This window comes from Plasmodium sp. gorilla clade G2, assembly GCF_900097015.1.
Source record: "Plasmodium sp. gorilla clade G2 genome assembly, chromosome: 4".
Lineage (NCBI taxonomy): Eukaryota > Apicomplexa > Aconoidasida > Haemosporida > Plasmodiidae > Plasmodium > Plasmodium adleri (nom. inval.).
The window spans coordinates 228,052-240,801 of record NC_041696.1 but is presented as its reverse complement, the minus strand read 5'-3'; the positions used below and the strand labels follow the sequence as shown (position 1 = coordinate 240,801).

At 19.7% G+C, this 12,750-nt stretch overlaps 4 protein-coding genes across 4 annotated transcripts; all 4 read left to right on the top strand.

Annotated features, from left to right (window-relative positions):
- Positions 1–321: 321 nt before the first annotated feature.
- PADL01_0404700 (protein transport protein Sec24B) lies at positions 322–4,841 on the top strand (the record flags this gene model as incomplete). Its single annotated transcript, XM_028685162.1, has 5 exons — positions 322–3,756; positions 3,885–4,265; positions 4,379–4,448; positions 4,555–4,636; positions 4,718–4,841. The coding sequence occupies 5 exons, from the start codon at positions 322–324 to the stop codon at positions 4,839–4,841; spliced, it is 4,092 nt and encodes a 1,363-aa protein (XP_028536688.1).
- A 1,078-nt stretch (positions 4,842–5,919) lies between these two features.
- Positions 5,920–7,981, top strand: PADL01_0404600 (ATP-dependent RNA helicase, putative; the record flags this gene model as incomplete). The annotated part of the gene is made up of 3 exons (XM_028685161.1): positions 5,920–7,069; positions 7,220–7,523; positions 7,723–7,981. 3 exons carry the CDS (start codon positions 5,920–5,922, stop codon positions 7,979–7,981), a joined length of 1,713 nt encoding a protein of 570 aa, XP_028536687.1.
- Positions 7,982–8,620: 639 nt separating this feature from the next.
- Positions 8,621–9,778, top strand: PADL01_0404500 (6-cysteine protein; the record flags this gene model as incomplete). The annotated part of the gene is made up of 1 exon (XM_028685160.1): positions 8,621–9,778. One exon carries the CDS (start codon positions 8,621–8,623, stop codon positions 9,776–9,778), a length of 1,158 nt encoding a protein of 385 aa, XP_028536686.1.
- Positions 9,779–10,818: 1,040 nt separating this feature from the next.
- On the top strand, positions 10,819–12,610 carry PADL01_0404400 (conserved Plasmodium protein, unknown function; the record flags this gene model as incomplete). Its single annotated transcript, XM_028685159.1, has 2 exons — positions 10,819–12,368; positions 12,502–12,610. The coding sequence occupies 2 exons, from the start codon at positions 10,819–10,821 to the stop codon at positions 12,608–12,610; spliced, it is 1,659 nt and encodes a 552-aa protein (XP_028536685.1).
- Between the last annotated feature and the right edge of the window lie 140 nt (positions 12,611–12,750).

Genomic DNA, 12,750 nt, shown 5'->3' with positions numbered 1-12,750 from the left:
AAATTTTTCATATCACAAAAAAAAGAAAAAAGCAAAATACTATCTTATTAAAATACATCATATATTATTTGATGAAATTTATAATTCAAGGGGAAAAAAAAAGAAAAAAAAAAAAAAAAACATGATGTTTTTTTTCCTAAAGTTATATAAAGAAAAAAAAATATATATATATATATAATATATAATATATATTTATTTTATTTTTTATTTATTTGCATTTATCAAATTAATCAATTTGATAAATATTTAATATCCAAAAAAATGATATATACGTAAGCATTTTAATATAAATGTGGATATATATTACAAAATGAAAAACAAATGAATGACATGAAAAAACAAAAGGAAAGTATAAATTTTACGAATATGAATAATACTAATAGTGTGAGTAAAGAAAATATAAATAATACCAACAATTTTAATGCAAATACAGAAGACATAAAAAATAATAATTATATCAATAATAATAATAATAATAATAAATATAATAATTATAATAATTATAATAATTTTAATAATGATGGTCAGTTAATAAATAATTTATCACAAGTCTCTTTGAATAATAATTATAATTATAATAATCAACCTGTATCATCCCCTTTTGATCAAAAAAATAACGATCAAAATTTTTATTCTACTCCTAGACAAAAGAGTCAATATTTGAACCCTCATATAAATAATATAAACATTTCAAATAATGCAAATAATTTTATAAATGATAATAATTCTACGCAATCAAATGTACAGACCTATAATATAAATCAAACGGATTACACAAATAAAGAAAATGTATCTCCATATGTAAATTCAATGCAAATTTCTTATAATCAAAATGTGCCACAAACATACACAAATAATAATAATAATATGAATAATATAAATAATAATATGAATAATATAAATAATAATATAAATAATAATAATATTAATAATAATAATAATTATTATAATAACCAAACAACAAATACACAACTTTATTCAAACAGTACAGGGACAAATGCTCCTGTAACTAGCCAAATGACAAGTTATAATATGAACGGTCAGGTAGAAAATAATAATGTGAACAATAAAACTTATAATAATATGAACGAGTCACCAAATATTATGAACCAGTCATGTAATTTCAATAATTTACCTAACAATGTAAGCAATCAAACAAATTACCAAAATAATTATTACCCCAATAACAGTCAACCAATTAATGTTACACAGAGCAGTATAAAGTATAGCCCATTTAAAAATAAAAGTATCAATCAAACTAATGTACAGCAAAATAATAATATTAATGAAAACAGTGCAATACATAATTATGATATGGGAAAGGGTATAACTAAAAATGTACAGGGGAATGTGAAAAGTAATGATGAGGAGTGTGAAGATAATGATGAGTCAGGTGACAAGGATAGTTCTAGTGATGAAGAGTCAAGTGATTTTGATAATTCTGTAGGAGAAAATGGGGAAGAAATATATACATTAATTAAAAAAACATATAATAGAATAGATATGAATAAGATACCTAGACCAATAATTAATTTTCAAGATAAGAAGAGTCGACGTAATTTAAAAGTATATGATACATGTAAATATATATCACCACCATCTTATTATCAACCATATATATCTATAGACACAGGCAAAGCCGATCCACGTTTTATTAAGAGTACTTTATATCAGTTACCTTTATTTTCAGAGACGTTAGAATTATCTAAGATACCCTTTGGTATTATAGTGAATCCCTTTGCTTGTTTAAATGAGGGTGAGTGTGTAGAGAAGGTTGATATGAAAGATGTTATAAATGATAAAGAGGAGAATATAGAGATATTAAGATGTCCTAAATGTTATAGTTATTTACATGCAACAATTTTGGAAGATATATCAAAATCTGTTCATTGTGTTTTTTGTGATACAGAATTTTTAATTAATGAAAATGTATTATTTGATATATATCAATATAATGAAAAGATGAATTCACGTATGGAAGGTCCAAATGATTATATGAGAACAAGTATATCTCCTTTATTGAAGGGTAGTGTGGATATATTATTACCACCTATATATTATAATAGTAATAATAATGTTAAGTTGACGTATACATATTTAAATAAAAATTTGAATCAAGCTGCTTCTATGATAACGAATAAAATTATGTCTCTTACAAAGCAAATATCAAACAGTTTGGTTTTATCAGATATGAAAGGTGAAAATAATACAAATGATAATATTATTAATAATAATATGAGTAGTGGTAGTAACAATTACTATAATGATCATAGACGGAGTTTACATAATCCTTATAATAATAGTAATAATCAAATAATTTATAATGAAGCACAAAGGAATATACAAAATGAGGAGAATAATTTAGTAAATTATAATTATAATTCTCAAGGTATGAACAATTATAGTTATGTTCAGAAAGGTGGGGTTTCACCGAATAAAATGATAAAGCCTAAGGATGAGAATTCTTATTCTAACATTGATGATATTATTAATAATTTTCATTTTAATATGCATGATATAAAAAATATTATTATAGAAAAGGATGGAGAACCAGAGGATAGCAAAATGAAAAGAGGTTCTTTTTTATTAAAGTATCCACAAATAAAAAAGTGTTTACCTCCATACTTCATTTTTGTTATAGAATGTTCTTATAATTCTATATATAGTAATATAACGCATACGATTTTAGAAGGTATTCGTTATGCTGTTCAGAATGTCAAATGTGATAAGACAAAAATAGCAATTATTACTTTTAATAGTAGTATATATTTTTATAATTGTAAGAAAAATAAGAATAATCAGGTTATTGTAATGAGTGATATAGATAACCCGTTTATTCCATTATCGTTGGATGATTTATTTTTCAGTTGTATAGATGAGAAGGATAAAATAAATAATTTAATAGATAGTATAAAATTATTTAGTAATTCTTGTATGCAATCATATAGTTCTTGTGGTAACAGTGCATTGAAGATAGCAGTTGATATTTTAAAAAGTAGAAATGGCAATGGAAATGTGTGTATGTTTTATACTAGTACTCCTAATTGTGGTTTAGGTTGTATAAAAGAGTTAAAAAAAAGGGATATACCTGAAAATTTTTTAGAAGTAAAAGAGAAAATTTTTTATGATGCATTATTATTAGATTTATATTCATATAATATAAGTGTAGATATATCTATAATAGCATCAAATAATATTCGTATATGTGTTCCATCATTACAATATATAGCACAGAATACAGGAGGAAATATATTATTTATACAAGATTTTCAATGGCAGAAGGATTATAAGGAAATATATATGAATATAAAAGACACATTAACATCAGAAAATATAGCTTATTGTTGTGAATTAAAATTAAGATATACTCATAACATTGTAGTAAAGAATTTATTTTGTTGTAATAATAATTTTAATTCTATAATAAGTACCGATACTATTAAAATACCAAAAATAAGGCATGACCATACCTTTGCATTTTTATTAAATTATTCTGATATGTCTGAGACAAAGAAGCAAGTATATATTCAGTGTGCATGTATATATACAAATTTATATGGTGATCGTTATGTAAGGTTGCATACAACCCATATGAATTTAACAACATCCTTAAGTACAGTTTTTAGATATACAGATGCAGAGGCATTAATGAATATATTAATTAAGCAGCTATGTACAAACATATTGCATAATGATAATTATTCAAAGATAATAATAGACAACTTGGCAGCCATCCTATATTCCTATCGATTAAATGTAACATAAGGAAATGTGTATATGTATATGGAAATATGTGTATATATATTTAGTTATATATTGTTTATATATATATATATATATATTTTATTTATTTATTTATTTATTTTATTTTTTTTTTTTTTTAGTGTGCGACGTCGGCGCATTCGGGGCAATTAATTTTACCAGACACCTTAAAATTGTTACCTCTGTTCACATCTTGTTTATTAAAACATAATGTTGTGAAAAAAGACGCTTTACATGATTTAAAAGTGTATAATCTAATAAAACTTTTGTCCATGCCAATCATATCTTCTCTTTTGTTTGTATATCCAGTATTGTATTTAATTCATATGAAAGGAAGACATAATGAAATTGATTACATGGATGTAGATGATGAGAATTTTCTTCCAAGAGCAATACCGACAAGTGCAGAAAAGGTATATTCTAGTGGTATATATTTATTGGATTCATCAACACATATGTATCTTTATTTTGGTTATCACTGTGATCCGGATTTTACCACAGACGTAAGGAAAAAACATACATATATATATATATATATATTTTTCCATTTTTGAGATTATAATTGAAACAAATGAAAATAATATTTTTTTTTTTTTTTTTTTTTTTTTTTTTTCAGATTATTGGTGAAATGCCAACTGAAGAAAATTGTTACCAGTTAATAATATTAGATAACAGTACAAATGCAAGTAAGGATTTATACATTATGGTGTATTATATAAATAAATATATATATATAATATATATATATATGTTTTTTTTTTGTTTTTTTTTTTTTTTTTTTTTTTTTTTTAGAAAAATTACAACGCATAATTGCTAATATTACAAGAATTCATCATTTTAATAATTACGTGCCTTTAGTTGTTGTCCCTCCAAAGTAAATATATTTAAAATAATAAAATAAGTAAAATAATATATATATATATATATTTATATATTTATGTTTGTTTATTTTTAGGTCGTCGATGGAAGAACACTTTATTTCATTATGTGTTGAGGATAAAGTAGAAAAGGAATATAGCTATGTAAACTTTTTATGTTTTATTCATAAACTTGTTCATAAGAAAATAGAAGAATCATAGGATTTGGTCATACCTATATATATATACATATATATATATGAAATATTTAAGAACATAAAAAAAAAAAAGGAACAAAAAATAATAAAATATTGTTTAAATATTTTATATATATATAATTTATATAATTTATATATTTTATATTTTTTTATTATATATATATATATATATATATATATATCTTTGATGAAATGTTGATTAATATCCATATTGTTTTATAATAATTTAGTATATTTTATGCTAATTTATTTTTTTTATTTTTTTTATTTTTTTTTTTTTTTATTGTACCTACACCTGTTAAATATATTGTATATTTATATGTAAATATAAAGCAACATATGATATGATATTATATTATATATATATTTTTTAATATTTAATTTTTTTTTTTTTTTTAAAACTTCAGAAAAAAATATATATAAATGAATAAAATTATATATATGTATATATTTATATATATGTATGTATATTTTTATTATTTTTTTTTTTTTACAACTGTTTGTTTTTTTATATAGTATAAAAATTTATCTTTAAAAAAATATAATATTATTTTCTTTAAATATGAAAATAGAAAAAACTATATTTTTTATAAGAAAAAGGAAAAAACAGCACAGAAATGTTTAAAGGTATATAAAATTTAGTTATTATTATTAACATATAAAAAAAAAAATTATATATATATATAAATATAATATTATATATACATATAATTATATATATATTGTATGTATAGTAAATTTTTTTTTTTTTTTTTTTTTTGATGTCACAGTATGCTTTCACTTTTTACTATAAATTGAATATATAATTTTTTATGTATAAAATATAATATATATATATATATATATATATATATATATATATATATATATAATGTAATATATATTTTTTTATTTATTATTTTTTTTTTTTTTGTTTTGTTTTCTGAATAATGTTACGAAATTATTTTATGATGTTGTAAAAATATATCATATATATAAATATATTTAGTGATGACATTCCTTTATTTATATATATTTATTTTTATATATTATAAAATTTTTTTAAATAAAAGTGAATATATTTCATTGTATTTAAGAATAAAATGAAAGGCTCGTTTTTTATAAATCATCTAGAGAGGTTTTCAAACGATGAGATGTTGAGGAAGGAAAATTTTGATGAGCTAGTAAGAATAGATATTGAAGAAAATAATAAGAAAATAATAAGTTGTGATAATATAAATGATAGTAATAATAATAGTAATAATAGTAATAATAATAATAATAATAATAATGTGGATGATTTAATTATGAAGAAAGAACTTAAGAAAGAGAAAAAGAGGAAAAAAAAAAAAATTGAACAAATTCGTAATAGTTTAAGTTCAAATTGTAGAGTTATAGAAATAAATGATGATGATGAGATTAAGATATTAGATTGGAATAATATAAAGAGTACTAAAATAAATGAGTATATAATAAATAGTTTAATTACTAAATTTCATTTTAATAATTTCTTAGCTTGTCAATCTAATGTTTTAGAATATTTATTATTATATAAATATGGATCAAGTTGTTTAAAAAGTGGTGATATATATATAGAAGTACCTACAGGGCTAGGAAAAACGTTATGTTATATAATATGTATTATTGATTATTTTTTATATAATAATGAGAATACATTATATTGTTTAATATTAACTGCTACAGATGAATTAGTAAATCAGATTATGAATGTAATTAATATTTTTGAAATTAAGAATTTAAAATGTATGAATATTGATATGAAAAATTTCCATTCCAACATATATTTCGATGAAATAATTAATCATAAAAAAATGTTAAGTGATTGTAATATTCTAGTAACAACTACAAAAAAGTTTGAAGGATTATTTTATAGTAATGAGGATATATTTATGAATTTAAAGTTTGTAATTATTGATGAAGTTGATAAAATTGTAGCTTATAGTCAATGTAATATATGTTCTATAGTAAATTCATTAACATATATAGTAAAAAAGCATCAAAACAATTGTTCAAATATTTATAAACCTAAATATTTTCTGCAAAAAGTTCTGGTATCAGCAACACTGTGTAAAGTATCTGATAATCTAATGTCTTTAGATTTGTATAGACCTATTTTTTTTTATTATATTTTGAATTATAAGAGAAATGAGGAGTTTTATTTTTTCACCAAAAATAAATATTCAAAAATGTATACCTTGATAAAGTTATTATTGGACGACATACCAAACAAAGGTACAAAAAAAAAAAAAAAAAAATATATATATATAAAATAATATATAGTATTTTATATATATATATATATATTTTTTTTTTTTTTTTTTTGATTTATAAATATTTTCCTATTTATATATTTCTTATATATTTTATTTTTTTTTTTGACAGATATGTTGAGCATGCTAATATTTTGTGGAGATGAAGATTCGTCACACACCCTATACAGATATCTTACGATTTATTTTAGTTATAAGAATAATAACAATTATTCAATTAAAGAATACAGTCGACAGTTATCAAATAAGGTGAAGAAAAAAATCCTGACCAATTTCCTTAATCAGAAAGTACATATATTAATATGTAATGACAATATATCTAGAGGATTAGATACAGTGAATGTAAATTATGTGATAAATTTTGATATGCCAAAACATTATAATGTGTTGACACACAGAATAGGGCGACTGGCAAGGTAAAAAAAAAAAAAAAAAAAAAAAAAAAAAAATAATAAATAAATAATGGCTAGTTATACATATATATATATATGTGTATATATATATGTGTGTGTGTGTGTAAATATATAAATATTTATATATTTATATATATATTTTTATATATATATTTTTATATATATATTTATATATATATATATTTTTATATTTACATTTTAGGTATAATAGTAGAAGGGGCACAGTATATCATTTTATTAAGAAGAGTGAAAATATAATTATGAACAAGTCAGCAAAACAAAGAAATATCAACTTAATCGAACAAAAAAGATTTAAAAAAAATACTTTAATAGATATAAAAAATAATATAATGAATTTAAAAAAAATAGTTAAAAATACTATACATATGGAAAGTAAGGAAAAAATTAAACCTCACAAATTTTATTCTTATGATGACTTGATCAAATTAATAGGTACATAAATATGGACACAACCATTAAAAAAAAAAATATATATATATATATAATATATATGTATAATATATATAATATATATATTTTTTTTTATTTATATGTTTATTTGTGATGCAAAATTTTCACAAATATTCATAATATCACATAAATTATAAATGTTTATTTTGTTAATCAATTAATTATATATATATATATATATTTTTTTTTGTCGTATTTATTGTTACAATTTTTATTTGTTTAAAAAAAAAAAAAAAATTCAAGAGTATTATAAATACAAAAATTAATATATAATATATATATTATATATATATTATGTATATTTTTTTTTTTTTTTATTTAATGCACATTTTAGTTTTTTTTATTTTTTGAGGAAAAAAAGGAAATTATAATAAATATAAAAAAAATATTATTCTTTTCCCTTTTTCTTTTTATGTGTACTTGTTATATTTAAATTTTACAAATTTTTTAAAAATAAAAAGATTTATTCAATAAAACATGTAAATGTAACATATATATATATAAATGTGTATATATATATGATCATTTTGAAATATTTAAAATTAATTCTTTTGTAAATATATAAACAAATATATATAAACATATATATATATATATATATATATATTATTTTTTATTTTATTTTTATTATGAGAGGTGTTATTTTATGTTTAGCTCTCCTTTTTTGGAGACAAGCATGGGTATCAAGTAAGAGTCACAGATGCGATTTTACAAAGGAAAAATATTTATTATCAGATAAGAATGAAGTATATTGTGAAATAGAAGCTAAACCTTTTGATGATATTACTTTTATATGTCCTAATAAGACTGGTGCATTATGTTTTGATACTGTAAATACATCTAAAAGTACAGATGAACACAAAATGAATTCATCAAAAATGTCGATACAAGATATATTATATGGTTCAGTTGTTTATGGTAATACTCTTTTAGTATCTCCTTATGTTAAATCCAATATTTCTTTTTATTGTTTTTGTAATTTGGATATTGTGACTATACAAAAATTTTTAAAAGTTAATAGATACTTAAAAGATGATGATGAATTACATGAAGCAGATATGATGAAACATTTAAAAGGAGGTAACGTTAGCAAGGAAAAATATGATGAATATTTAAATAAAGCATTAAATAGATTAAAAAAAATGAAAGATCTTTCAAATTTTTATAATAATGAATCGCAGAATAAGCCCGAATTAAAACTACCAGATTTTTTAAAAATTCCACAATATATATTAAGCAATGATACTTATAAAAATGCTGCCAGAGGTAGTAATAATGGAGATAATTTTATTGTTGATGATGTTACACAAAAGAAAATTATTTCTAAATATGGAATAATGAAAGTTTTTGTTCATAATAACAATAATGTAATAAAAGGTTGTGATTTTGGAACCAATAGTTATAATTATTTTTCTCAACAATTTCCTTCTCAAGATAATGTAAATAATAAAGTTTGTAAACTACAAGCAAAACCTGGAGAATTAGTTGGATTTAAATGTGCTTTTGATGGTAAAGATACAATCGAACCAGCTAATTGTTTTGATAAAGTATTATATGAAAATAAAGAAACAGATTTAAAAACATTAATTCCAGGATATATTTCTTTTAAAAATAAGCATAGCTCTAAATATCCATACTATTTAAAAATACCACATTATGTTAAGCAACAATATACTATTCAATGTAAATGTAAATCAAGCAAGTCATATTATGATTACTACACATTTGAATTAGATATACAACCAGGAGAAAGTGAAGTCCTTAATAAATCTTTTAACAGTTCATAAAAAAAAAATATATATATATATGTATATATATATATATATATATATATATATATATATATATATTTATATATTTATTTATTTTCACATATGTGAATACTTGTAAGGTTTCAAAAGTATATTTTATAGAATACTATCGTTACACATTTTTATTTTCTTAAAAAATAAATAATAATTTTTATTTATATATTTATTATTATTATTTTTTTTTTTTTTTTTTTTTTTTTTAAATATTAAACTGATTCAAAAAATAAATAAATAAATAAATAAATAAATAAATAAATAAATAAATGTTATTATAAAATTTTTAAAAATAGCCCAAATAACCATTTATAGAAAAAAAAAATATATATATATAAATATATTTATATAAATATATTTTTATATATCTTTTACATATTTTGTAGGAAAAAATTATTTCGAGAAAAATAAAAATCATAAAAATTATAAAAATTATAAAAATTATAAAAATTATAAAAATTATAAAAATGTCTGTTGATATTTATCTTTGTATTGATAATGTTGTTTTTTTTATATTTTTTTTTATGCATGTGATGAGACTTTCCCATTTTTTTATTTTTTATTATTTTTTTTTTTTTTTTTTTTTTTTTTCTCTTGTAAGAATAAAACTATAAAGGTATGAAAAAATGAGTTGAACTTATTTTTACAAATTTGAGGTATTTCTTTTTTTTTTATGATTCACTTTGAGTTATTTTTTTATTAATACCTTACCCTTTGATCATTTTTATGATGGTTGTTGGATTTTTTTTGGAATTGTGAAAAATGATTCGAAATAAAAAATAATATATATATGATATATGATAAATATGTTTATTTATTTATTTATTTATTTATTCCCTGTCTATATTTTTTAAAATATATCGAAAAAATGAATTACATATAAATTGTTGTATTTTTAAAATATACATCATTATTATTATTATTAAACAGTTTTATCTGAACAGCAAGGTAAAATATATATATATATATATAAATTTATAAATTATTTATTATTATTTTTATATTTTAAAACCAATTTAAAGATGAAAAGCTACCTGATGATTGCCTGTTTGTTTGTCTTGTGGTGTGAAAAATTAAAGGATGTAAACTTTTTAAAATCGGAGAAGGAACTAAATTTTTATTATGCAAATAATGATAATTTGTTAAGAAGAATATTAAATAATGTAGAAAAAAATAAAGACAGAACAAATGTTGATAAATCCACAGTACTTGATATGAGTGAAGAGAAACTTGTTACAATAGACAAAGAGACGAAGGAAGAAAATATTCTTAAAAATATATTTTTTGAAAATATAATGTTTGATCAAATAAACGATGAAAACCTAAAAATTGACAGAAAGGAAAAAAATATAGATGAAAAGAAAAAAAAACAAAAAGAAAATGAATTAATTAAAGATACTACAATTGATAATGATGTCTATTCATATACTAACGACATGATTACTATGCATAAAAAAAAATTAAAAGAAGAAAAAAATTTTGTTATGATCAAAGAATTTGTAAAATTTTTATCTAGTCGAGAAGAAAATGTATTAATATCTAATGTAAACTTTTTTTTAAAAAGAATATTTAATTTGATATTGAGAGAAAAAATAATTACTGGAATGTGTCCTGATGAGCAAAAAAATGAAGAAATAGAAAAGGTTGAAAGGAAAGAAAATATTGGTGTGATAAAAAATGAGGACCCCAAAAATTATGAAGACAAAGAAAAAAATAAGGAAACAACACATGATGATGTTACCACAAATTATGATGACAAAGAAAAAAATGATGATGACAAAGATAACTATTCTGAATACTTGAAAAAAAATAAAAATTGTAATTTGAATAAAAAACTCAAGATTAAAGATTGTAATAAGAATTCTGTAAACTGTTTCTTCTCAAACATTAAAAATGAAGAATTTTATAAAGCTCCAGATTTATTTAAATATTATATATCATTAGAAAGGATTTTGAAAAGTTCTTCTATTCGATCTAAAACAGATAGAATATCGAAATATTTCACATTTTATCCAGTTTCCTTAGATAAAGAATATTATGAAGAGAAAATAAATAATGATGTTTTTATAGAAGCAGTTAGAAGTATATTATTTGATTCACATGAAGGAAATAAAAAAAATAAGAAAAAGATTTTTTCTAGTTTTATAATAGTTGTAGATACATTAATATCTTTAATAAAAGAAGAAAAAGTAGTAAATGAAATGTATATGTTTATTCATTTATTTTTTCAAGATTTAAATTTATTAAATAAAAAAATATTAGACATTTTATTAAAAAGTTCTTTTAATCCAGGAAAAACATATTATATTCCAGATTTCAATAAACAAAATTTTGAATTTATTTTATCAAAAATATATACAAAATATGTTTTAAATAATTTATTAAATAGGAAATTTAATAATCAGGATACTATAAATATGTCTCAGTTTTTAAATAACAAAATAAAACCTTTCAATTTTAGTTTTATAGAAAATAATGTGCACCTTTTAAAGAATCAGAGTGTTCCTATAAAAGATGACGACCTTTTAATAAGCGAAGAAAATTTGTGTAAATATATACCTATAAAAAAAAAGTAACAAAAAAAAAAATAAAAGAAAATATCAACACTGTAGGTGTTGCTTTGATAATATATAAAATGTGTAAATGGATAAATATATATATATATATGTATATATGTATATATATTTTTATTTACTTTTTTGTAGATTATTATATGAGAAACTTAATAAGACGAGGCAAGCTGCAGAGGAAGCTATACTTGATTATATATTTAGACTTTTGTTGAGAAAATTACATGAATTTATAATAGAATAAAAAAATATGTTACCCTTGACAAAATAAAAAAAATATATAAAAATATATAAATTGTGTCTAAATTTTTTTTTTTTTTTTTTTTTTTTTTTGTATATCTATATATATATATATATATATGAATATAACTTTGATTCCACAAA